At 34.0% G+C, this 27239-nt stretch overlaps 2 protein-coding genes across 4 annotated transcripts in view; one reads left to right on the forward strand and one right to left on the reverse strand.

Annotated features, from left to right (window-relative positions):
* The first annotated feature begins 487 nt into the window (after positions 1-487).
* Positions 488-27239, forward strand: part of LOC134279619 (uncharacterized) — a 35026-nt gene continuing 8274 nt past the window's right edge. The window contains exons 1-18 of one of the 3 annotated variants that reach the window (XM_062762036.1): positions 488-561; positions 5050-5207; positions 6706-6766; positions 6857-6916; positions 7031-7200; positions 8674-8734; positions 8820-8879; positions 8994-9163; positions 10662-10719; positions 10811-10870; positions 10985-11154; positions 12636-12693; positions 12773-12832; positions 12944-13071; positions 14213-14267; positions 14589-14663; positions 16450-16758; positions 17286-17429. In XM_062762036.1, coding sequence (XP_062618020.1) covers positions 513-561; positions 5050-5207; positions 6706-6766; positions 6857-6916; positions 7031-7200; positions 8674-8734; positions 8820-8879; positions 8994-9163; positions 10662-10719; positions 10811-10870; positions 10985-11154; positions 12636-12693; positions 12773-12832; positions 12944-13071; positions 14213-14267; positions 14589-14663; positions 16450-16758; positions 17286-17429 — 1906 coding nt within the window. In that variant the 5' untranslated portion in view covers positions 488-512. The remainder of the gene's footprint in view (positions 562-5049; positions 5208-6705; positions 6767-6856; positions 6917-7030; positions 7201-8673; positions 8735-8819; positions 8880-8993; positions 9164-10661; positions 10720-10810; positions 10871-10984; positions 11155-12635; positions 12694-12772; positions 12833-12943; positions 13072-14212; positions 14268-14588; positions 14664-16449; positions 16759-17285; positions 17430-27239) is intronic. The other 2 variants (XM_062762039.1, XM_062762037.1) reach the window with 2 other exon arrangements.
* Positions 18666-24639, reverse strand: LOC134279618 (uncharacterized). The gene is made up of 2 exons (XM_062762035.1): positions 23840-24639; positions 18666-18959 (listed from the first exon to the last, which is right to left on the reverse strand). The coding sequence occupies exons 1-2, from the start codon at positions 24159-24161 to the stop codon at positions 18931-18933; spliced, it is 351 nt and encodes a 116-aa protein (XP_062618019.1). The 5' UTR covers positions 24162-24639; the 3' UTR covers positions 18666-18930.

Genomic DNA, 27239 nt, shown 5'->3' on the forward strand with positions numbered 1-27239 from the left:
ATCTGAAGTATAGATTCATGATCACATTATTTGCAAATCAGCATAAGATGGGATGACACCATATCTAGAACGGCATGTTATCTAATAAATCGTTGTTCATTTAAATGTGCGTTTTTCATTTCCAATATTAAAGAGTAAAGAGTATATCCCGAACGCAGGAAAGCTGATTGGTCGATTGATGTTGATCAACTCCAATCACAATTTTAGCAAAAAAAAAAAAAAAAAAAAAAAAAAAAAAAAATCCCCACATTTGATGGCGGTGATCAAGAGTTTGTGTTGAGCAGGAGAAACGGATCAGAAGGCCCTGTCTAGTGAAAATAAGTCCTTCGGTTGATACCATATTAGCAAAGGTTCAGTGTCACAGTAGTAGATTCCTTACCGCTCAATGACCTTCAGTGCAGAACTATTTGCATGTAGTAATTCGTGCAATGTCTGACGTAATCTCTATAATCTCGTCCATGACCATTATAAAGCATGAGCTATACAATCCCGTTGATAACGTTTTCTACAGAATGAACCTCGTAATATTAACATTGTTTTCCTCGGCAGGAATCTCATTAAGTAAGTTGTTTATCATTATGCATAGAATTATGATGCTCTAAACAACGTGGACAACACTATTGATCCTAATAATTATTTTGATAAATTCCAATTCGCAAATCTTTATCCTCTGTTGCAGTGATGTAATACACTCTGTGATATATTCCGTGAATCTAAAAAATGCAAGTTAAAACCATAGTTATAATCTGCGCTAGTTTTTAAGTCACCGATTTCTGTATAAGGCAATACTCAAAATCATTGTGACGTCACATAATAAAGTTTACCATCAATTTTGATAAATTAGTATGTGATATACATTGTAATCCACGATTTATAAGTAGTAAACATCACGTTCGATTCAAGATGAACAAGAGAAGACTGTCATTGTATTAAAGAAAATTTGAACTCAGATGAAGAGCAGTAATCAAGTTCAAAATACATTTAAACAATGCATACAAGAGAAGAGCAAATATGGATAAAAAATTCAGAATGTGGGATCAGGAGCCATGGAGGAGAACACATCACCTATATTGGACAAATTTAACTGAAAAAACCCCCAGTAAACAAGCATGAATAAACGCCTTATGCCATCTTTAACAAATATTGTTTGGTTGCTCTCTTCCCTTTGATTAACAATTGGCCCTCCTCAAAAGTTATACCTATATTCAAAGACATGATGTTTTGGATTATTTCTTTTTCAAGAAAGTTTCAATTTTGTTGATGGAATGTGAAAAAAATTGAAAGTTTCTGAAATAAAAATATTTTTTCACCGACCTACAAACCCAGTAATTTTACCTTGAGTCGGGAGAGGGCAAACAAACCTATTTTAAAGACGGTTTAACAATTACATGTAGTATAAAATCGTCAGTCAACAACGTCACGATAAATCGAGTAAAAATAAAGTCTTGGTAGAACATCAACTGGAACCCAGAATACTTCTTTGTATGAAAGGATTTTATGAAATTAAGGATCCAGTTTGGGTTTGAAAATTCAATTTCATTGTTTAAATGTTCAAAATATTTAATTTTGACACTTAATTTTGAAGAATTTACCCATTATAAAGGGAGTTATAGGTACAGAATACAGATTCCGATATCTCAAATACCACGTAGATTTTAACTTATAGAATCAAATCACAATTTATAATTTAAAAATGTGTCTCACAATCCAAACCAATGTTGATACCTGCTTTTTCAGCACGGCCTAGAATATACCTATCGTGAAATCTATCTAATTTTTACCACTTTTTTAAATTCATGTTTGGCCTTGCTTGCGGTAATCTTTAACAGAATGCATTATGTAATTAAAATTATGACACCAGTTAAAAGATCATGACTTCCTAAATGATGTTCATTTAGAGTTACAAATCCTGTCCCATACTCGGCACTTAGGGTCATTGAGCAGTGAGGGATCTTTTTCGCGCCAACACCTATTATGGCACGGGATCCCGGTTTATACGGTCTCATCCGAAGGACTGGTCTCCATGTCCCACGGTGGGACGTAAGGTTCAACTTCTTACTCCACGACTCCTGAGCAGACGCTCTAACCACTGAAGTTTTAAAGTAATAGTCCATGAACATTTGAAAAATACAAAATGTGAAATGCAATTTGAAATTGTGGACTACACGACTAGACCTCATTGTGACTAGTAATGCTAATTATATTTAGTGACTTTATTTAATTCCTATGTTGGCATTTTGGAGTCTAAGAAAAAAAAACAGGTTGTTTGGACAATATTTTCTTTCGTAAAGATTGTCGTTTAAAAAGCATATGATCTGCGATATCAATGATCACAGATCCAAGCTTCTTTATACTTTGGTGCCTAAGAATCCAAATATGGACTTTCAATGACTTTCAAACTGACGTTTTAGCGAGGCCAAGTCTAATAAAAGTGCACATGACTTTGTGAATCTTTTTTTCAATTTCATGCAGCCATATGTGTGAAAGTACACCTTTCCCAAATATTGCAATTTTAATACAAACAAGTTGATGAAACAAGAATATCAGCGTTCTCGTTTAAAGTCATCATTTCGTAAATACAAAAGCAAATACAATTTATCATATAACAATTCAGACAAGGCCCCAGGATCATGAAACAAACTTAGACTTAATTCAAATTTTTAATCGACTGTGAAATATTTATTGTTAATTGTATTTATCTCTGATTTTGGAAATAACAACACTTTTGTAAAACAATATTTGGTAACAGTTTGTTTTTGCCTGTTTGATTTCCACAACAATTTAGTACACACAAGGATTTTGACTTAAGCTATATTACAGTTACGTTGGAGTTTATACCATTACAATTACCATTACTCTCAATCATAAAATTACATGTGTAATTAAATTACAATTACTTTGTTAAAGTAATTAATTACTTTATATATTACATTTTATTGGAGAAAAACAAAACTTTTATGTGACCATCTGATTTATCTATAAATTATCTTTCTCATACTTTGTGTTCAGTCATTGTGCTTTGCCTCGAGTCCATAAATCAGAGTTTAATCATGTTCAACAGTCTACAGTTGACAAAGAAAGTGAAAAAGATTACTTTCAGTGTTGTCGTTTTGTTTAGTCTCTCGTGTTATTTAGTTCGTCTGTTTTTTTCCAAATAATAAACTGTAAAGTGATATTTAATAAATTAATAATTCTATAAATGTAAAACATATTATGTATTATTCATTTAGTGAATCAGCAATTGTAATTTTTTGGGCAGGCATCAATCAAGATATATTATTAAATTGCAATATATCATTACAATTAAATGTGATAACTACTAGTACCTAAACGTAGGCTTAAAGTTAGAGAGACTCATAAGCTAACAAAAATAAATAATCGACAACATCTGTATTACCATTTGGTCTTAAATCTCCCTATTTGTCTTCAAGTAGATCATACTGATCTTGTATCTTGCTTACCCAGTCCATTTCACCTAAATGAACTCTTTGAAAAGAAAAAAAAATCAAGTTTGTATCTTAATTGGTAGTCACAGTATATTTATACAAAAATGTATTAGTGTCACTTGTTTGTGGATATCTTTCAAACATGATTATTTCTGTTAATATATTTTGTCTCTCTTCACTTTATCTTATAACCGTCTTGTCAAGAATATTTCTTTTAAAAAACAATAATTAATTTTGTCTATAATTAGCATTGAAGAAACATTAAAAAAAGATGCTTGAGTTTCTGACTGAGAATACCCATGTTGTCTTTGAAGACCAGTTCTTCCAACAATCCGTTTGAATTCCAACGGGCACTAATTGCGCCCCATTTTTAGTAGATTTAGTTTTGTATTTATTTGAAGCAGAATTTATGCGTGAAAAGAAGAAAACAATTGTTATGGCCTTCAACTCGACAAATAGATATATCGACGATGTATTGTCAATTATCAGTGTTTATTTCCATTCTTGTGTCGATACAATATATATCCCAGTGAGCTTGAGATAAAAGGTACCATATTTGGATATATTACCTGAAATGAAAAAGACGTTAAGGGGGCTAGAGGATCAACTAATTATTTTTTTTTATTAACCACCAGATATAACTTAAATTTTGGAATATAATATCTTAAGCTGTCAACTATCATTTGACAAAGAAAACTTTCATAAATTTTAGCTTTAAAATTTGATCATTTTATTATATCTTTATAAGAAGTTCTTCTTTTAATGGAGATCAAAACAGTCTAAAAATAGCCACGACCACGCAGCCCCCTTAGTGGTTAGCTATCCCGAGCTCTATGATAAACGTGATGATTTTAACTTTTCAATTGTCAACTTCCCTTACTCATGTAGCAATATATCTTCATCACCTGCATACGGAGTTTATATCTCTAAGTTGTTTCCATACGCAAAAGAATGATGTACGTATATGCAATTTTTAAAACGAGGTAAATCATTGACAAACAAGTTGATGTAACAAAAATATCAGCCATCCTGTTATTTTTCGTAAGTTCTTTGGTCGATACAATTACAATAGAATTTATAACTGAGTCAAATGCTGAATGACGTATTTCATACTATTGTTGTTTTCCGAACATGACAGGGAGCACACGGAGGGTGTGATCTGTAGGCATGGAATGCTTACTTATCCACGGCACCTGATCCCACCTCTTCATATGTTTTGGAGGTCCATGTTTGCTCTGCTCCTATTTTATATTTGTATTAGACTTTTCACTTGAGTATTATTCGTTATCTTATATTTCACCTATGCTCATGACAGCATATAAGTCTTTGTATATTGACAAAAAGTCATACCACCTCCAAACTGCTACACTGTGAACTGGAAATTCCGCTATTGGGGTTGTCCTTGCCACCATATAAATAGTTCGTACTACTTGTATTTAATTCCCCAGACATACTTATATAATAAATTACTAGTATTTGTTCAAAAGAAAGATGACAACCGGTTGAAGATCAGACTTACTCAAATTTACCCCATCAACATTAACTTAAAGTATTTCATCTATTTGAAATTATGTATAACGATCAACTTTTGATTTGACTTCAGCAAGCGCCTCTCACAGTGACCATCATCATGTTCCTCTAATTAACTGCCCGTCTTGTCAACACCACGTCTGTGATTTCAAGAACACCATCCAGTGTGAAGTTTGTCAAATTTATGTTCCACACCACGGGCAACCTCCACAAGACACAAGGTGTATTCCGGTACGTAATTGGATTCGTCACTCTTTAGCTTTTGGACAATTTTAGTAACATCCTCTAATATGAAAGTAGTAGATAGCAATTTGAAATGAAACCGAAATGTGTTAAATCTACAAACATCATTTTATATAAAATTCATTTTGAAAATCTAATTAAATCAATCCTTCACAAATGGACTAGAATCAAAATTTATGAAATATGGTGAAAACCAACAGCATTTAAACTTCAATTAAAGAATACAAATTGCGGTCTGAGAAAACGTGGACGTCTAAGAATATCAGACCGATATTAGCCGCCGTCAAATTACAAGAAAGAGTAGCTCTTTTATTTACGCAGAATATTTTGACTTTAATAGTATCACCAGTATAATTTTGTACAAATACATTTGTCAATAGCAAAACGCATATAGTTGCAACATAAATTTGTACATGTTATAGTCTTGAGATAAAATTCATTATATCGACAAAAAACTTGTAAAATGATGACTTCAAATAATACTTTTAATATTCATGTTTTATCACATCGTTTGTCTATAGTTTTCCTCATTAGAGAAACTGTTCACCAAGCTGTTTAATAGACATGATGACTTACTTTTCAATCATCAACTTCCCTTTTGCAGCAATACACCTTCATCACCTGCATACGGAGTGTATATATCTCAGTTGATTCGATACGCAAGAGCATGCTCTAGGTATGAACAATTTCTGAAACGGGATAAATTATTGACAAACAAGTTGATGAGACAAGAATATCAGCAGTCTCGTTTAAGACATCATTTCGTAAGTTCTCTGGTCGATACAATGAGCTTGTCAGCAAATACAATTTATCATTGAGCCAAAATCTGACTGACGTTTTTCGTACCAAATTGTTACGCCATTTTTTACACAATGAATTGACGACGGATTTTTTCGTTATTTCCCGGTCATGACAAGGAGCACACAGCGGGTGTGACCAATCGGCAGGGGATGCTCACTCCTCCATGTCACCTGATCCCACCTCTGATGTTTTGGAGGTCCGTGTTTGCTATTTTCCTGTTTTGTATTGTTTATGAATTTTTGATATTGAATACTGTTTGTTATCTCCATATGTTTTTTATTCAGTTGATCAATCACTTGTGTATTGAATCAAATATCCGAGATTAATTTTCTTGTGGTGAAGGGATATTGAGATAAAACTAAATTTAAACAGCAAATTCAGTTTATTCAATGTTTCATCTTTGTCCCAAAATACTGTATACAGGTTTTTTTTCGCGACATATGTTTTTTGATATTTTTAATTTTTCAATTCAAGATTTTGCGCTATTACATTATTTTGATCGGTAAGGTGCAAATTAAGACCAATATCATGCTTTTTATATTTAGACACCAATAATTTGTTTCCTCGTTTTGTGATGTCTAATTTCTCTAACACAGATCAAAATTACTACAACACTAATGCAACCTTAGGAATTCATAAAAAACACGAGGTTGTGTTGATTATTTTTATTAAATACCATTTACAGACTGGACATTGTCATTCGGACGATCATCATCAGTTTTGCTGTGATACTGAAGCTTGTGTTGGTAAATACCTTCTACTTCTAGTTACCTTTTCAACTTTATTTTTCGAATGAAAATAGAGTCAAGGTCATTTTTAGATTTTTTTCATTTCAGCTTCCTTTTTTCGAGAATTGCACATTACCAGTACCACAACCCAACAAATAACTAATACAGGTGATTTCTTTCTCTCAAAAAGTTTAAAAACAAATGCAAAAGAAACTCTAAAACGTTTTCTATTTTGTCTATTTGAAATTATGTATAACGATCAAACTTTTAATTTGATTTTAGCAAGCGCCCCTCATGAACACAATTTTCATAAACATAATCATGTTCCTCTAATTAACTGTCCGTCTTGTCAACACCACGTCTGTGATTTCAAGAACAGCATCCAGTGTGAAGTTTGTCAGATTTATGTTCCACACCACGGGCAACCTCCACAAGACACAAGGTGTGTTCCGGTACGTGACAATAATCATTTTAAACTTGCTGGAAAAAAACTTATATTCATTGCTAATGTGATGTAACTGGATTCGTCACTAGTTAGCTTTTGGACAATTTTAGTAACATCCTCTAATATAAAAGTCGTAGATAACAATTTGAAATTGAATCGAAATGTGTTAAATCTACATACATTATTTTATATAAAATTCATTGTGAAAATTTAATTAAATTAATCCCTCACTAATAGACTGGAACAAAAATTTATGAAATATGGTGAAAACGATTAGTATTTAGACCGATAAGAAGCTCTATTATGTACGCATAATATTTTGACTTTAATAGTATCACCAGTATAATTTTTGTACATGAACTTTTGTCATTAGCAAAACGTATATAGTTGTAATATCAATTTGTACATGTACAAAAAATTTAGGGAAAAAATTCATTATCTCGACAAAAAAACTTGTAAAATGATGACTTCAAATAATACTTTTAATATTAATGTTTCATCAAGTCGTTTGTCTATTGTTTGCCTCATTTGAGAAATTGTTCACCAAGCTCTTTGATAAACGTGATGACCAACATTTCAATCATCAACTTCTCTTATGCAGCGATATACCTTCATCACCTGCATACGGAGTGTATATATCTCAGTTGATTCGATACGCAAGAGCATGCTCTAGGTATGAACAATTTCTAAAACGAGGTAAATTATTAACAAACAAAGTGGTGAGACAAGAATATCAGCAGTTTCCTTTAAGTCATCATTTTGTAAGTTGTATGGTCGATACAATGAGCTTGTCAGCAAATACAATTTATCATTGAGTTAAATGCTGACTGACGTTTTTCGTACCAAATTGTTACGTCATTTTTACAGCATGAAATGACGACGGATTTCTCCGTGATTTTCCGGTCATGACAAGGAGCACACGGCGGGTGTGACCGGTCGGCAGGGGATGCTCACTCCTCCATGTCACCTGATCTCACTTCTGATGTTTTGTGGGCCCGTGTTTGCTGTTTTCCTGTTTTGTATTGTTTTATGGATTTTTGATCTTGAATACTGTCTGTTATCTCCATATGTTTCATTCAGTTGATCATCGACTTGTGTATTGAATCAAATATCCGAGATTAATTTTCTTGTGGTGAAGGGATGTTGAGATAAAATTAAATTTAAACAGCAAATTCAGTTTATTCAATGTTTCAACTTTGTCCCAAAAACTGTATACAGGTTTTTTTTCGTTACATATGTTATTTAATATTTTTAATTTTTCAATTCAAGATTTTGCGCTATTACATTATTTTGATCGGTAATGTGAAAATTAAGACCAATATCATGCTTTTTATATTTAGACACCAATGATTTATTTCCTCGTTTTGTGATGTCTAATTTCTCTAACACAGATCAAAATTACTACAACACTAATGCAAGCTTAGGAATTCATAACAAACACGAGGTTGTGTTGATTATTTTTATTAAATACCATTTACAGATTGGACATTGTCATTCGGACGATCATCATCAGTTTTGCTGTGATACTGAAGCTTGTGTTGGTAAATACCTTCTACTTATCTTTTCAACTTTATTTTTCAAATGAAAATAGAGTCAAGGTCATTTTTAGATTTTTTTTCATTTCAGCTTCCTTTTTTCGAGAATTGCACATTACCAGTACCACAACCCAACAAATAACTAATACAGGTGATTTCTTTCTCTCAAAAAGTTTAAAAACAAATGCAAATGAAACTCTAACACGTTTTCCATTTAGTCTTTTTGAAATTATATATAAAGATCAAACTTTTAATTTAATTTTAGCAAGCGCCCCTCATGAACACAATTTTCATAAACATAATCATGAACATCTAATTAACTGTCCGTCTTGTGAACATCACGTCTGTGATTTCAAGAACACCATCCAGTGTGAAGTTTGTCAGATTTATGTTCCACACCACGGGCAACCTCCACAAGACACAAGGTGTGTTCCGGTACGTAACTGGATTCGTCACTCTTTAGCTTTTGGACAATTTTAGTAACATCCTCTAATATGAAAGTAGTAGATAGCAATTTGAAATGAAACCGAAATGTGTTAAATCTACAAACATCATTTTATATAAAATTCATTTTGAAAATCTAATTAAATCAATCCCTCACAAATGGACTAGAATCAAAATGTATGAAATATGGTGAAAACCAACAGCATTTAAACTTCAATTAAGGAATACAAATTGCGGTCTGAGAAAACGTGGATCTAAGAATATCAGACCGATATTAGACGCCGTCAAATTACAAGAAAGAGTAGCTCTTTTATTTACGCAGAATATTTTGACTTTAATAGTATCACCAGTATAATTTTGTACAAATACATTTGTCAATAGCAAAACGCATATAGTTGCAACATAAATTTGTACATGTTATAGTCTTGAGACAAAATTCATTATATCGACAAAAATTTGTAAAATGATGACTTGAAATAATACTTTTAATATTCATGTTTCATCACATCGTTTGTCTATAGTTTTCCTCGTTTGAGAAACTGTTCACCAAGCTGTTTAATAGACGTGATGACTTACTTTTCAATCATCAGCTTCCCTTTTGCAGCAATACACCTTCATCACCTGCATACGGAGTGTATATATCTCAGTTGATTCGATACGCAAGAGCATGCTCTAGGTATGAACAATTTCTGAAACGGGATAAAATATTGACAAACAAGTTGATGAGACAAGAATATCAGCAGTCTCGTTTAAGACATCATTTCGTAAGTTCTCTGGTCGATACAATGAGCTTGTCAGCAAATACAATTTATCATTGAGCCAAAATCTGACTGACGTTTTTCGTACCAAATTGTTACGCCATTTTTTATCAATTCGATAACGAATTTTTTTCATTATTTCCCGGTCATGACAAGGAGCACACAGCGGGTGTGACCGGTCGGCAGGGGATGCTCACTCCTCCATGTCACCTGATCCCGCCTCTGATGTTTTGGAGGTCTGTGTTTGCTCTTTTCCTGTTTTTTTTTTATTGTTTTATGGATTTTTGATCTTAAATACTGTTTCTTTATCACCATATGTTTCATTCAGTTGATCATCCACTTGAGCACTGAATCAAATATCCGAGATTAATTTTCTTATAGTGAAGGGATGTTGAGACAGAACTAAATTAAAACAGCAAATTCAGTTTATGCAATGTTTCAACTTTGTCCCTAAATACTGTACACAGGTTTTTTTTTCGCCACATGTGTTATTTTATATTTTTAAATGTTCAATTCAAGATTTTGCGCTATTACATTGTTTTGATCGGTAATGTGAAAATTAAGACCAATATCATGTTTTTTTATATTTAGACACCAATGATTTATTTCCTCGTTATGTGATGTCTAATTTCTCTAACACAGTTCCAACTTACTACAACACTAATGCAAGCTTAGGAATTCATAACAAACACGAGGTTGTGTTGATCATTTTTATTAAACACCATTTACAGACTGGACATTGTCACTCGTACAGAGATTATCAATGCTGCGATACCGAAGCTTGTGTTGGTAAATACCTTCTACTTCTAGTTACCTTTTCAAGTTTTTTTTTCAAATGAAAATAGAATCAAGGTCATTTTTAGATTTTTTTTCTTTTCAGCTTCCTTTTTTCGAGAATTGCACATTACCAGTACCACAACCCAACAAATAACTAATACAGGTGATTTCTTTCTCTCAAAGTGTTTAAAAACAAATGCAAAAGAAACTCTAACACGTTTTCCATTTAGTCTATTTGAAATTATATATAACGATCAAACTTTTAATTTAATTTTAGCAAGCGCCCCTCATGAACACAATTTTCATAAACATAATCATGAACATCTAATTAACTGTCCGTCTTGTGAACATCACGTCTGTGATTTCAAGAACACCATACAGTGTGAAGTTTGTCAGATTTATGTTCCACACCAGGGACAACCTCCACTAGACACAAGGTGTATTCCGGTACGTAACTGGATTCGTCACTAGTTAGCTTTTGGACAATTTTAGTACCATCTTCTAATATAAAAGTAGTAGATAACAATTTGAAATTGAACCGAAATGTGTTAACTCTACATACATCATTTTATATAAAATTCATTTTGAAAATCTAATTAAATTAATGCCTCACTAATGGACTAGAACCAAAATTTTTTGTAATATGGTGAAAACCAACAGCATTTAAACTTCAATTAAAGAATACAAATTTCGGTCTGAGAAAACGTGGACGTCTAAGAACATCAGACTGATATGAGCCGCCGTCAAATTACAAGAAAGAGTAGCTCTTTTTTGTACGCAGAATATTTTGACTTTAATAGTATCACCAGTATAATTTTGTACAAATACATTTGTCAATAGCAAAACGCACATAGTTGTAATATGAATTTGTACATGTACAAATCTTGAGACAAAATTCATTATATCGACAAAAAAAAAACCTTGAAAAATGATGACTCCAAACGATGCATTTGATATTCATGTTTCATTACATCGTTTGTCAATAGTTTTCCTCATTTGAGAAATTGTTCACCAAGCTCTTTAATAAACGTGATGACTAACTTTTTAGTTATCAACTTCCCTTTCTCATGCAGCAATATACCTTAATCACCTGCATATCTCAGTTGATTCGATACGCAAGAGCATGCTCTAGGTATTAACAATTTCTAACTCGGGGTAAATTATTTACAAACAAGATAATGAAACTAGAATATCAGAAGTCTCGTTTAAAGTCATCATTTCGTAAGTTCTACGGTCGATACAATGACCTTGTCAGCAAATACAATTTTTCATTGAGTCAAATGCTGACTGACGCTTTAGTACAAAATTGTTACTCAAATTATTTATACAATGAATTGACGACGGATTTTCGGTTATTTCCCGATCATGGCAAGGATCACATGGCGGGTGTGACTGGTCGGCAGGGGATGCTCAATCCTCCATGGCACCTGGTCCCACCTCTGATGTTTTGGAGGTCCGTGTTTGCTCTGCTCCTGTTTTGTATTGTTTTATGGATTTTGATATTAAATACTGTTTCTTTATCTCCATTAGCTTCATACAGTAGTTCATACACTTGTGCGTTGAGATAAATATCCGAGATTATTTTTCTTGTGGTGAAGGAATGTTAAGATAAAACTAAATTAAAATTGCAAATTCAGTTTGTTCAATGTTCCAACTTTGTCCTATAGAGTTTTTTTTCGCCACATGTTTTATTTTTTAATTTTTCAATTAAAGATTTTGCACTATTACATTGTTTTGATCTGTAATTTGCATATTGCATGTAGGACAAATATTCTTAATTTTTATTTGAATAACCCGACAATTTGAAATCGTCTTATTGTGATCAATAATTCCTCTAAAACAGTTTTAATTTACTACAACACTTATGCAAGCTTAGCAATTTATTAAAAACACCAGGTTGTGTTGATGAAACTTGTATTGATTTACAGGCTGGACATTGTCACTCGGACATTCATCGTCATTGCTGTGATACTGAAGCTTGTCTTGGTAAATACTTTCCACTTCTATAGCTACCTTTCAACCTTTCTCCACATGAAAATAGAACCGTGGTCATTTTTCGTTTCAGCTTCCTTTTTTAGAGAATTTCACATCACCAATACCACAACCCAACACATAACTAATACAGGTGATCTCTTTCTCTCAAAAATGTTTTAAAAAAATATTTAAAAAGTAAAATGCGTAAATAAAGAAAATAGGTATTTCCTCGATCACTTTACGCTTGCTGTTAATTATACAGATTCTATGGTACACTGCCCCACCTGCCACGGAGGTGACTGTGACTTTGTCAATCGAGACACGTGTCACGTGTGTAAATTCGACTTACATCCGGGAAAATTACCTCATGTTCATTGTTTGAATGGAAATGTATGTCTATTTTTTCCTGACTTGATTTTAAATATTTATAGTACTTTGTACACATCTGACATATACAAATAAAATGTTTTGTAAGACAGATGTAGGCGTGATGAGTAACATGAAACAGCCATAGCTGCTTTACCGACGACACGGCCGACTCAAGTATTTTAAAGGAAATCACCTGTTTCTATTTATAGATACATGTATCTTTTCAATTCAAAATCAAACTACATGTATGTTATCATTTGTGGACCACTGTTATATTTTCATAGTTGCAAGTTTGTTAAATGACAATAATTTTACTTGTTCAATACTCTTATTCTAAATAAGATCGTTAGAAAATTTTTAAAAATAAAACAAGCTAGCAGCTATCATGACTTTGGGTCATTAAAATAGTTTAAGACTGATTTTTCTCGAGATACGTTCAAGGTGTAATGTTGTATTATATATCTCTCACATTATTTATACATGTATTATAAAATAATAAAAGAAAATATGGTAAAATGCACAGAGAGAAAAAAAAACATAAAATCGTAGACAAACATGCACTGTGAGACTCGAACTCACGATCATTATGTCTTCAATCCAGCAATCATACCACTACGCCACGAAGTCGTGGTAATCGAATGGATAAATTAAAGACAGACTGTTGAATCTTGAAATGATTTTAGAAGAAATTTCCAACATTTTCAATATAAAGACCATTTTAACCAAAATTATCTAAATGTAATGATGTACAGTCATATCCAAATAAAATTATTCAGAAGTTGTTTTTCTGGTTAAGGCTGGTCTTTTGCTACAGTTTGTCATTGTTTAGGTGGGTACCTCAGTATTTACTATACTCTCCATATAAACTGAACGAATTTTGTATCTTTCATATGAGGGAACTATTAATATTTGAATATTATTTTTGTGTGATTTGCTTTAACACATGTATAACCTAATATTGTATGACAAAAGTTTGGTTAAATAATGTATTAAAAAAATTACTACTACAGTAGGCGAAAGTGACTATCAAATGCGCTATGGCTCTTTGAATAAAACGCTCAGTTAGTGAATTACAGGTAATTATAACAACTCGTTATACATTTCAGACTGAGAATTGTAGACACTGTTTTTATATGGATATTCTACATGATATGTGTTGTAGGAACATTGCACGGAGAACCACAACACGCGCTGCTGCAGTGATGAGTCTTGCATAGGTACGTATCCTTTCATTTCATCAAGTTAGACTACTTAACGTGTATTAATTGATTCTTAAACACGATATTCCATTTAAAATTATACTTTCATATTAACAATTCATAAACTAATTTAATTGCTTCGTCTTTTATTTCTTACAAACATTTCATGTATTTCTTTATAAGAGTACAAGGATGTTTCAAAGTATTTCAGATAATTAAGCTATTGTCTGTGAACGACACTCATTTCCTGGCATTTCTAATCAGCATTTGAATTAATTAGTTTTATGTTGATGTTTCTTCCAAAGACTTTTTAACCAAATCTATTTATCATAATTATAGCACGTGCATTTGGGTCATGGTATCCCGGTACTTCATCTACACATTCTACTACGAGCAGAGAAATCCACGTTACTGGTATACTGATATAATGCTTGAAATGTCTTTGTATTCACAACTCCTTGGTTGTTATTCATTATATAGCACTTGATATCTATTACATCAGATCTACTGATGTTACAGATTTATCTGCGCATTGTCCTCATTCTCAGGGAGAATTCTTTGACTTTGTGAATTGTGACACGTGTGTTAATTATTAACTACATTTAAACTACAAAAAAAAAGCAGCCAAGATTATTTTTGACCATTTTCTTCTTCTAAACCACTGTTTGAGAAACTTGAATGGTTAAGAGTTTATGAGCTAGTTGATATATACATTGATCTATACAAATACATATTTTTATACAACATTTTCAGCGGAATAACGCCCAAATATTTTTGTAATTTATTTGAATTTCACTCCTCAACTTCTGATAACCTTTGATCTGAAACTAACTACTATCTTAGGTTACCAAAATTTCGTACAAACTTATTCAAGACCTCTTTTCAGTACTCAGGTGTTCATCTATGAAATAAACTTCCTCAACACATTAGACTATCTCAACCTCTACGAGCATTTAAGTATAATGTAGAAAATTACACCAGTTGTCGCACAATAATTTGAGCACAAATAGATTTTGATATTGTATCTACGAGGGTTGTTCGCAAAGTTCGTTGACGATGTCAATCTTCGCTGTATTAATCACAAGAAATTTAAAATAAGCACAACATAATGTGTAAAAATATTTGTTTTGTTGATGTGTGAAGTTTCATTCCACTGGATTAAAAAGAAATAAATTTACCTCATTTTAAAATCATCATGTTTTCTACCCGCGGAGCACACTTTGTCTCTCCTTGACGTTCTCCAACTTTATAAAGCGTTTGTTAAGATTTTTACAGTTAAACCGCTTCTTCACAGATTATCCTCATCCGATACAGGGTCTCTGTCACTCTAATACTGTCTGTACTATTTGAACACACATACACAACTCGCTTGTGACAATTTTTTTGATTCCTCCAACATTTTTAGAGTTGATTCGGTATTTTTTCCTGAGTAAAACAGAAAGTTGCATCGGTATCTGCCGCTCAGAGACGTTCTAAAACGTCAACGTTTTTATCGTTTTCAATGAGAACAACCTATCTTAAGTTGATATCTTTTCAAAAAAGCAAAATCTTAAGCCATAATGTGGAATACGAAGCGATGTAACAACTCTTAATTGGAATATCTAAGTTGTTATTCGTTTTTGCTCCATTTTACATAGAATATGATTACAGACATTATTTAGTGTATTGTAACTTACTAAATTTTGACCTGCTCGGCGATCTAATTTTTGTATTTTTAAAATCTGGATTGGATTTATTGTTATAATATCTTTACCAAATTTGGATAACATGTGACGACAAATAATAAAGTTTTGACAATAGTCATTTTCGAACAACCCTCGTACAATGTTTGTGATTGTTAATTGTCTGTACTTGGACACTTTATTCCTAATTTTGTGACTGTAATTCCTTACAAATTATTAAACACGTTGAATCATATCTTTAATATTTTTTGTAATTGCATGATTTATACGAAAATGAAAAAAAAAAAAAAAAAAAAAAAACAACAATGGGGGAAATGGGAGTTGGTACTGCATTCTAACGTAAATTAATTAGAGGTTTATAAACCATTACTGAGTATTTAGGTAATTTTAAAACTATAAATATATTTTTAAAAGTCGTAAACCATATATATTTGATCTCTTAAGTTTAATACATTTACTTTTAATGCCATGTGATTCATATTGTTGTCGTGATTTTGTGTAATTAAGCATTATTATAGTTGGGGCATATGGGCCGTATTTTCAAACCTTTCGATCCTCAACCACGTTGCCAACGACGACAGGTCATACTAAGGTCAACACTTCTAACCCAACAACATTTAAGCACACTAGTGTAGCCACGCCTACGACAATATCTAATGTATCAACTTTACCTTCCTACACCACAAGCACCACAACAACACCTTCCTCAACCAGTACATATTCTACCTCGTCGTTAAGAGCGAATTCTTCAGAAGCAACGACTCCTCTGACCCCCAGAGGAACAACTGGATCTGTTTCTTCTGCGACAACTGTATCATTTTCAACTGGTAATCGTAATAGTATTTTATTTGCAGGATGTTAAGTGACATAAGTCGGAGAACGTAATACTTGTACTGATAGCTATCCTCTATCAAGTTTTTATGTCTGCTAAAATTATACATCTGGATTTATAATTACTTCTCTGAATAATTATTTTTAGTATTTGTTTGCAGGATTTTGACAAAGCGAAATGAAATACAGCATGACTTGTCTCTTATGTCCTTTATGTAACTTGTATGTTTGCTAAATTTAAATGAAAACGTTTAGGTTGAATAGTATACAAATATTGATTTGATTTCTGTATCTAATAGTTTTATCAAGGCCTTTAAAAAAGCTGTCATCGAAAAAGTAATTCCTCTTTGTGAACGTTTTCAGTCAGTTGCAAATGACTTCTACAAGACTAACAAAAGAATGAGAAGACAGTCTCAATTTTTTCTTTATGTAACGTATAAATATGACTTTTTGAAATTAGGTGCAGTTCTCCACATATGCAAGAATACGTGTATTTTTAAACCAGACGTTAACTTTGTTTTAGATATACCCAGTAACTGCTCCGACAGTATAACAAATTGCGCCACTCTGAAAAGATACTACGGCGTGTGTCATGCTATCCCAGTACAAAGAGACATGTACGACATCGCTTTCCTGCGGTGTAGGGCAACTTGCAACCTTTGCAAAGGTGACTTTCTTATTTATATCAGCGACAAAGCTAGCTTATATTTCAGAATAAGAAGCAAATTCAAAATCTTACTGTGAAATAGTAAAGTCTGTTCAAGTGGTTAATCTTATGAAACATTTTTTTTTAGATTTGATTAAAATCCATAATCCCCTCCCCTTTTTGTATTATGGTGTTATGGTGCATATCTTTGTCGATTCATCGTAGATCTGAAATTTTTTGAAAATTAATTTCCCAAGAAAGTTTTGGTATATAAATAATACGTTTATTACAAGAGGATTTTGGTTACTAAAGATGCTGGATATTAAAGAATTTATGAGAACTTACCAATATAATCGAAAGACCTAGAATATTGATGAGGCACTGCTTTGATGAACAGGTCGACCTATTGGCACTATCACACTTTTAAATTCAGCGAAACCTGTTTTGTTCGCATTACTTATGCTCACAGATTCATTTGCTTATCTACTTATGACAAACTTACGTGGTCAACGAATTGCATCTCTACTCACTTTCATTTCATTTTCTATTGAAATCTAAGCTTTGAAATTTTGAAATTTCACAATTACCATAAGTTTGGAACATACGTAAATAAAAATAGCAATTTTCTGTAAATTATTTTTATTTCTAGTAATTAGTATAGTATACAATTTATTTTGCAGAAAATTGATAGTATGAGCTTTTTTTATTTTTCTTTATTTATGTCAGGACTAATGAAGTTAATTTCAGGCTATGTTTCATGAATACTCCGAATTATGAGAGTAGTTTAAAAACCCTAGCTAATATAATACTGCTTTTTGTTTTAAATAAAAAAAATCTAAAATGATTTTTTTTTTATTATTTAGTCTTTTTTAAAAAGGTTACATGATATACTATCATTTTCACACATATATATATAATTCAGAAAAGTGTACCCTTAGTCATTTCAGAGTAAAAACTGTCCTTCGATATGGTATTGTTTTAATGTGATTAAAAAAAATTATCAAAGGTTCAGAAAAGTTAAAAAAAAAACAATCAAGCATGTCAAAAACAAAGACCTACTATAAACCGCTCAGCATTAGAAAAAATAAGAAATATTTCTACTAGAGGTACTCTGATCAAATTCACAAAATTGAACCTTTCAATGCATACACATTTTCTTATCCTGACCGTGAACTTGCTAAAATGACTTACATCTAAAAATGTTAAGCTTCACATACATATGTAAGTCATTATCTCGAAAGAATAAGCAATTCAGAATGGCAGTATCTGTCATGGCTTTATTTTGTTTAAGATAGGTTATTACATAATAAATCAATGGTATCAAAACAATGGACAATGATCAAGTATTATTGCAAGTGTCAATGAGTAAGCGCCGATCCTCAATCTGGCATTTGGCGCCTACGGTTTGCAGAAACGGAGCCATATGGTGCTGACAACCCTGGAGGGTAAACAGAAGTTGCCAGCGATGGCTTGTTGCAAAATTCTGTAGTTCGTCGGCATGGATTGCAGCCTGGAAGGATCTCTAAAGCCATGACGAGGGACGATGTTGCACTGGAATCGGAAATGATAACAGCAGAAACACAGGAGAAAACTAATAAGAATTGAATGCACAATATTTATGCCCTAACATACCTATGATAAAAATACTATATGTATGCATATCCGCGTACGTAACTGAATAGGGTGATGTATATATGTAAGCAGTTTTTATGGATGACTGGTATATGTAAACAAGTTTTATGGATGATCGGTACAAAAGAAAAACCTGTGTGAATTAGATGAAGAATATTAATCTACATAAAATGGTGGGGGCGGGTGGGTGATCAAAATCGTCGAGCGGAGAGGATGTGTGCGCAAGCGCATTTAAGACTTGGGGCTATTTTGGAAATTTGGTTGAGGACGGGGGAGATATCGCGCTTAGGCTATTCTTCTTCGATAACTGGCATTTACCGCACATGGCGGTAAATGCAATTATCTCGAAAGAATAAGCAATTCAGAATGGCAGTATCTGTCATGGCTTTATTTTGTTTAAGATAGGTTATTACATAATAAATCAATGGTATCAAAACAATGGACAATGATCAAGTATTATTGCAAGTGTCAATGAGTAAGCGCCGATCCTCAATCTGGCATTTGGCGCCTACGGTTTGCAGAAACGGAGCCATATGGTGCTGACAACCCTGGAGGGTAAACAGAAGTTGCCAGCGATGGCTTGTTGCAAAATTCTGCCAAGTGGATTGCTGTGCACGAATTTCGAGACAGCAATCCATCCGCCAACAAGTGGCGGACAATTTGGCAAACAAGACATAATGTCTTTTGCAACGCAATGATTCTCAAAGCAATTCAAAAACAATATGCAGGGTATCATCAATGAATAATGTGGCAAAGCAATATAACACAACATATCAAAGCATCAAACAGCATAACTGGGGGGAGGGGAGAGGGAAGGATGCAATGCAACTCAGTGCAATTGCGACTACTATCATGAATATGGGATGGTGTGAAGGTGTTTCTTTTACAAGCCATGCACAGATACTGTGTTTTATGGGAGTGTGGGGAAAACCTTTTGACTGGAAGTCAGAAACTTGGACAATGCCGTTTGAATTGTAGTTGTAAAAATAGAATTTCCAAGATCTGATAAATGAACACAATCGAGGAATAATTTGGGCTGATCAATTCTAATATCTGGGTAACGAATGAGGGCCCCATTTAACTTTTGCACAACAAAGCAACCAATGGAATTATTGATTCTTTTTCTAGATTTCTCTGCAGCTTCGCTCGAAATCATGTAACGCCAGTATTTGCGAGGAAGTATGTTTGACCATACAAGAAGAGTGTTTGGTAATTTTCTATGAATGGAGGCTAATAATGATTTCATGGCTATTTGTAATTTTTTAAGGGACTGAATGCCAATACTGTTGCCACCACAGTGAACTATTAGAACTTGAGGAATGATTTCATTATGGCGATTTAACAAACTAGCAATGTGTTGATCAAGTTGCTCCCATTTTAGTCCCCCAGATCCGGACCAGGTTACATCTATGTTTAAGTGCTCCAGAGACAAGTTTTGGCCAATTGGTGAACGTGTGCAGTAATCTTCAGCTCGTCTGATGATGGAAGATCCAACAATCCATACCTTGCAGCGAGTTCCTGCAAACTTAGCTTACAGTTAGTAAGACTGACTATCTACAAGACTACAGTATTAGGGCGAACATATGACTTAAAAGCGTTGGATTTCCATCTACCCATGGTTTTGATTTCTTGCTCTGGAGTACCTTGCATATACAATGAAGTTGCAGCCCCTATGCGAAATGAATGGGATTTGAATGTTGATATATCAAGTTTGAGGAATGACAGAGCTTTCTTTAGTATTTGATTGAATTGATAGTAAGTCAAGGGTGAGCCATCCATGTGGCACAGGAACTGTGATGTTTGAGTTTGTGATGGTCTATGGGTCGCGTACTCTAGAATGTTGTGGAATAGGACTTGATTGTGCTTTGTACTGTTAATGTGCATTGTTGTGCCCTTGCCATGCTGATCTGTTTTAGTTTTCCCTAAAGTGATCTGAATGGATGATTGGGATATTGATACATTTTCTACTGATAATGGGGAACTGTGGGTATTTGCCCTAGTGGTGGTTATTTCACCAACTCGAAGTAAAGCAAAGAATGCGAGCCCATATGCTGAGGAGAACAGTAATTTTTCATAATAATTGCGACACACATGTTGCATCGAGTCTATTAAGTTGACTAATAGGGGAAATGTTATCGGGCTTCTTGAATCTCTTCTATGTTTTAGTTGTTTAAAGCCATTTAGCATTTTCTTGACTATGAAAAATTGGCATGGGTCTGGGAAATTACCAAGTTTTATGTTGAAGCTTAAGCCAGCTAGGTAGGTTTTGGCTGTAGAGCATGTTGTCCCCTTTGAGGATAGGTAAGCAATATAGTTAATTAATTGGTCTATGGGAGGGGGCCATACTTCTGTTAAGTTAAATTTTTTTCTAAATTGTGCAAATGAGTCAAGACCTTTCTGGTATATTTCTTGAGTGTTATGAGAGACTGATGCTGAGAGTAGTTGTTCTACTTCCTGCTCAAATGGTTCCAGAATTCTAGAGGAACTTGGCAGGGATAATAGTCTGCATGGGGGGCCAGCTTCCTGAACTTTTGCCACTGAAAACGAGATATGGCATCAGCTATAGAATTAGAATGACCTGGTACATGTTCGCAGCGGACTTGGATATTGTATTTTAATATTTTATAAAGAAAAGGCCTGAGGAGGGACATAACTCTTGGTGACTTTGATGTTTTTTGGTTGATTATCTCGACAACAGCCATGTTATCAATATGCAAGATCAGTTTCCTGCCTTGTAGTTTGTGGCCCCATATGTATATTGCAAGGGCGACTGGGACTAACTCCAGATAGGTCAGATCTCTACAATCGTGTTGTGACCATTCTGAGGGCCATTGTAGGTAGGACCATTGTGTACCAAATATGACCCCACACCCAAGTGAACCAGAGCTATCAGAGGATATGTGAATAGTGTCTTTATCTGACCAGTGAATATCTGGGAATACAGTTGTGCCATTAAAGTCAGACAGGAACTCGAGCCATATATCTACATCTTCGCGAAGTGCCCTTGAGATAGTGATATAATGGTGTTGTTTGTATCCCTGTGATAGGCTGTCATAAAATCGCCTACAAAAGGCTCTCCCTGCAGGTATTGCCTTAGAAATAAATGCCAAAGATCCAACTAATGATTGCATTTCTTTAAGAGTAATTTTGCGACGCGATGCAACGTTTTGAAGTTGGGCTTTAAGGGCGTCGACTTTATCTTTAGGGACAAATATAGTTTGGGTGATGGTATTAATTCCTAACCCTAGAAATGTTAAACATGTTGATGGACCTTCAGTTTTTTCCTCTGACAGAGGAACGCCGAGCGTTTCACAAGTTATGTCAAATATTTGCATGAGGTTTTTGCACACAAGGGTGTTTGCAGGGCCTGCAAAAAGGAAATCATCAAGGTAGTGTACTAATGTGTCAATATTGGCTCGATCTTGAACAATCCAATGGAGGGCTGTTGCAAATTTTTCAAATGTAGCACATGCTATAGAGCAACCGAATGGGAGGCACTTATCGAAATAATAGTTGTTAAAATAAAAACCAAGCAAAGAAAAATCCTCGGGGCGAATAGGAAGGAGTCTAAATGCACTAGAAATGTCTTTTTTCCCCAACAAAGCTCCCTTGCCTAGTTCTTTTATCATTCTTACTGTCGAGTCAAATGATGTATAATGAACGGTGCAAAGATCTGGGTCTATAAAGTCATTAACACTATTTCCCTCTGGTGCAGATAAGTTACAAATCATACGCCACCCCCCTTGCTTTTTGGGAACAATGCCTATTGGGCTACACTTGATATTTGACATGGGGATATTCTTGAACGGCCCAGCTACTCTACCTAATTTAACCTCTTGATCAATTTTTTCTTGGAGCTGCTGTGAATTTGTTTGTGCAGATTTCATGTTTTTAGATTTTTGATATTCCCGTATACCCGAATATCGAATGTTGAAACCATATTGAAAACCATTGATTAATTCATGAGCAATATGTTGCAAGGGGTAGTCTTTTAGCATTGATTATAGGATGTTAACGTTGACTGGGGTTGGGGCCAAGTCCCAGAGGCCTTGGTTGGTTTGGGGGGAACCCTCTACTCTGAAATCTGCTTGGGGGCTGGCGGGGATGTTCGGCTTGGGATGGGCGAAAGTTTTCTGTGCGAAATGCCTGACTGTTGTGCCAGCGGCAGTTTATGAGTGGGTGATTATTGGAGCATTTAATGCAAGCATGTTGATAAGTGCAGTATGGTCTTCCGCATGTGCCTTTGTAATTGAAGTCAAAGCATTTTGGCGATTTAGATGTATAGTTTGGGGTTTGCTGTGATAGAGTGTTGTGGCCATGAGACACATACAAGAGCCATAATTCTGCGTCGACACACCCCCAGTCGAGAGTATGGTTCCTGGAGCGCTTTAGTCTAAACTGTATGTCATAATTGAGCCAGTTTAAGTTTGATGATCGCTGTGCAGCAGTGCGTATGATGTTGATGTATTTAAGTATTGATTGAATGTGTTCAGGGAACTTAGTCAAGTAAATGCTGCTGAAAATGAGGAAAGCATTTGTCCATGTTTCAATTGAAGTTATTTTGATTTCCTTATGCTTAGCCTTTAGCACTAATTCGCCAGCAACAAATGCGAGCTGTTGCTGGGGCTCGTCATTTGGTTTGAGAGGAAGTAATTTATGCAAGTGAATGAATGCATTATCATATATGTTTTGTCTCAGGTTATCTGGGACATGCACGCCCAATGCGTCTGAAACGCTACATAATGAATTTGGTGTTGTTGCACTTGAATTAGATAATGTATTAGTGCTGCCTGAAGTACCTGGAGAAAGCATTGTTGGCGATGCCTCAAACTCTGAGGGGTCAGGGATGTCTATTCCTGAGGAAGTTGTAGGCTGGTTTGATAAGGCTGGAGGTATGGCGTCAGGAGTGACCTGGTTCGGTTGAGTCACGGTGCTTGTAGCAGGGGTGACCTGGTTCGGTTGAGTCACGGTGCTTGTAGGCCTGGATGCTTTGGCCTTTTTGGTGGCAGCTGGAGCTCGGCCGGGCCTGGCATATGGAGACTTTGTAGTCCTTTTTGCACGGAGCATGTTTCTATAAAACAAACAACTGTGTAACTTGTGTTTAACATATACATAATTCATTATTATTATTATTAATTGCTTATATATTTATAATTTTTTACTATTAATTTTTTTTTTTTTTTTTTTTTTTTTGTTTGAATCTGAGATTGTAAATTATTAACATCGTTTACTAATTATGAATGATCAAATTATACGTAGAGTTAAAGCCCTTTTTGTTTAACGTTTGGAATGCCGCCATTAGCGGATGGTGCTGTTGAATATTGATCCAGCAAAATCTGCTGACATCTAAAGTGCTGAGGCAAGGGAAACGCCCAATTCGCTTCCAATGCTTCACTAGATGTTTAATACATACCGATGACCGGTGGAACGATACCTGTACAATATAGTAATCCACGTAATGGGTTGCAACTTGGAGGTGATTTTTCTGTTGATGCTGTCTGATCAAAATCGTCGAGCGGAGAGGATGTGTGCGCAAGCGCATTTAAGACTTGGGGCTATTTTGGAAATTTGGTTGAGGACGGGGGAGTTATCGCGCTTAGGCTATTCTTCTTCGATAACTGGCATTTACCGCACATGGCGGTAAATGCAATTAGTTAAATAACATCGTAATCAATACGAACTACCAATTTTCGTTATAAGAAAGATATGAAGCTGACATGAGCTTTTAAAAGAGCAAGAGCCACTTTGGGCTTTATTTCGCCCTGAGAATTTCTAAAAAATCCTAACCGCTCAGTTTGGGTTGCAAATACAGTATTTATCACTTGGAGTGTTGGTGACTATGTATCTATTAAGCATGACGTCATAAATTGCGTCATTTTCCTCATATCCTGTAAATTCCTTTGAAAGTGGCCTAAAGTTGAAGTGTTTTTTTTTTCAATATTTCATATAGAGCACAACCTCTGATCCAAAATATACAAATACTTAATGAAAAATCTGTTTCTGAATATCAAAAAACATGTTTTATTTTTTGGATCGTGGGCTGTGCTCATACTTTAATTCTTTGCTGAAGGTAGTCGAATACGTATGTTTTCTGCAAATTTCAAGAACATTGCATTTTCTCAATGCCTATTTTCCAATATCTGGATTTTCAAAAAAAAAAAAAAAAAAAAAAAAAAGAAAATGAAAGCACCAAATCTCTTCTTTATTTTGATATATGAAACGGGAAAGAGGGTGATAGTTAATTAATTGAAATACGTACAGGGCCATATTATGCTTAAAGTGAACCTAGCTCTTTTATTTATTTCTGGCAGTGAAATTCAAGAACATATCCCACGCTCTTAAAAATTGTAATTTTATGAAAAACATTATCTTCAAACTTATTTACAAAAATACTTAATATAATAGATGCAATCATATTTTAAGGGAAATTGATGGTTAAAATTGACATAGGGTGATTTGCATTTTTCCATGATTGTAAAATAAAAGGTTCATGCAATTAGTAATATTTCAACTTTTCAATTATTAATTAAGATAATATTCTATTATCCTTTGACCCACTTCTTAAAATCGACGATGATAAAATCACTTATATACAAGATGAATTGATTAAAATTGATGCTTTGTGAAACGTAGGTTTTTGGTTTATTTCATAAAATTACCGGAGTTACTAGTTTGAGAGTACATTCTCATGTTTCCTATATATTTCTATATAAAACTTTGATTCCCCATTGTGGCTCTGCCCAACCCCCGGGGGTCATGATTTGAACAATTTAGAATCTACACTACCCCAGGATGCTTCCACGTAAGTTTCAGCTTTTCTGGCCCAGTGGTTCTTGAGAAGAAGATTTTCAAAGATTTCTCCTATATATTTCTATATAAAACTTTGATTCCCCATTGTGGCTCTGCCCAACCCTGGGGGGGGGGGGTCATGAATTGAACAATTTAGAATCTACACTACCCCAGGATGCTTCCACATAAGTTTCAGCTTTTCTGGCTCATTGGTTCTTGAGAAGAAGATTTTTTTAATGACCCCACCCTATTTTTGTCAAAATTGGCCTAGTGGTTCTTGAGAAGAAGTCGAAAATGTGAAAAGTTTACGGACGGACAGACGGACTGACGACGGACAAAATGTGATAAGAAAAGCTCACTTGAGCCTTCGGCTCAGGTGAGCTAAAAAACTCAAAGCAATTGGTGTACAGTCTGTTGATTGGTTTTTATCTTATTTGTCTGAAAGAAAACAGTTTGTTCACAGCAATGGAATTTCATCAGATGCTGGTATTATCACATGTTGTGTACCTCAGTGTATCATTCTATGCCCTTTATCATTTTTAATTTACGTTAATGACATGGTTACTAGTGTTGACGCAGACTGTAAACTTATTTCATACTCTGATGACAGTGCTATTTTATTTGCACATAAATATCCTGATTTTATATCAGAAAAGCTTAGTAAAGTTTTAGTTGTAGATAATAAATTATCGTTACATTTAGTCTTTAGAAGTGACTTAATCTGATTATCAAAGTTTTGAACTTTAAGTCCTTGTTTATTTTTTAACATGCTAAAAAAATGGCCAAAGGGGTAGGGTGATGCCAAAATTGGCTATCAATGTTTCACACAAAGAAATCTATAGGAAATTTTATTGATGAAGAATAGCAAGGCGATAGTGATTCGGGTAAGCGTTGTTACTTGAGGCCTTCTTTTTTTGTCAGTAATAAGAATATATTCTACAGTAACATTCAATGTCTTTCAGAATTTGTGGCCATTAGAAAAAATATTAATAAATTACAGTGTATACCTTTATAAGAGAATATGTTTTTAAATGGCACTGGCAGAGTTACTTCTTGATTAATTTCTAAATTATGTTTTTGGAAAACTTGAACCGAAGTTTCAAAAAAGCTTCTTGATAACCTATGGTCCATCGTCTGTCTGTCTGTCCGTCTGGCAATTTTTCAAATTTTCGAATTCTTCTCTGATCCACTGGGCTACATTTAAGCAAGCTTGCTACTTATATTCTTCAGTGAAGTGGTTTTAAGTTTGTCCAAATGTCTTGCAAGGGGATATAAACAAGAACAAAAAAAAAGAAAAAAAAAAAGAAAAGGATGTGTCGTAAAAATCTTCTCAATACCATTGGGGCCAGAAAAGATGAAACTCGTGTTCAAGTTTCAATGAATGAATATCTTAATATAAATTCAAATTTG

This window comes from Saccostrea cucullata, unplaced genomic scaffold (assembly GCF_032062105.1).
Source record: "Saccostrea cucullata isolate Sc308-1 unplaced genomic scaffold, CSIRO_AGI_Scuc_v1 ctg6152, whole genome shotgun sequence".
NCBI classification, from domain to species: Eukaryota; Metazoa; Mollusca; class Bivalvia; order Ostreida; family Ostreidae; genus Saccostrea; species Saccostrea cuccullata.

What these genes read in the sequence shown, in the direction of transcription:
- LOC134279618 (XM_062762035.1), bottom strand. Translation starts at nt 24,161, where the DNA reads ATGAATTATGTATATGTTAAACACAAGTTACACAGTTGTTTGTTTTAT. An exon ending in GCCAACAATGCTTTCTCCAG is followed by an intron (nt 18,960 to 23,839) that starts GTACTTCAGGCA and finishes TTCCGATTCCAG; the next exon opens with TGCAACATCGTCCCTCGTCA.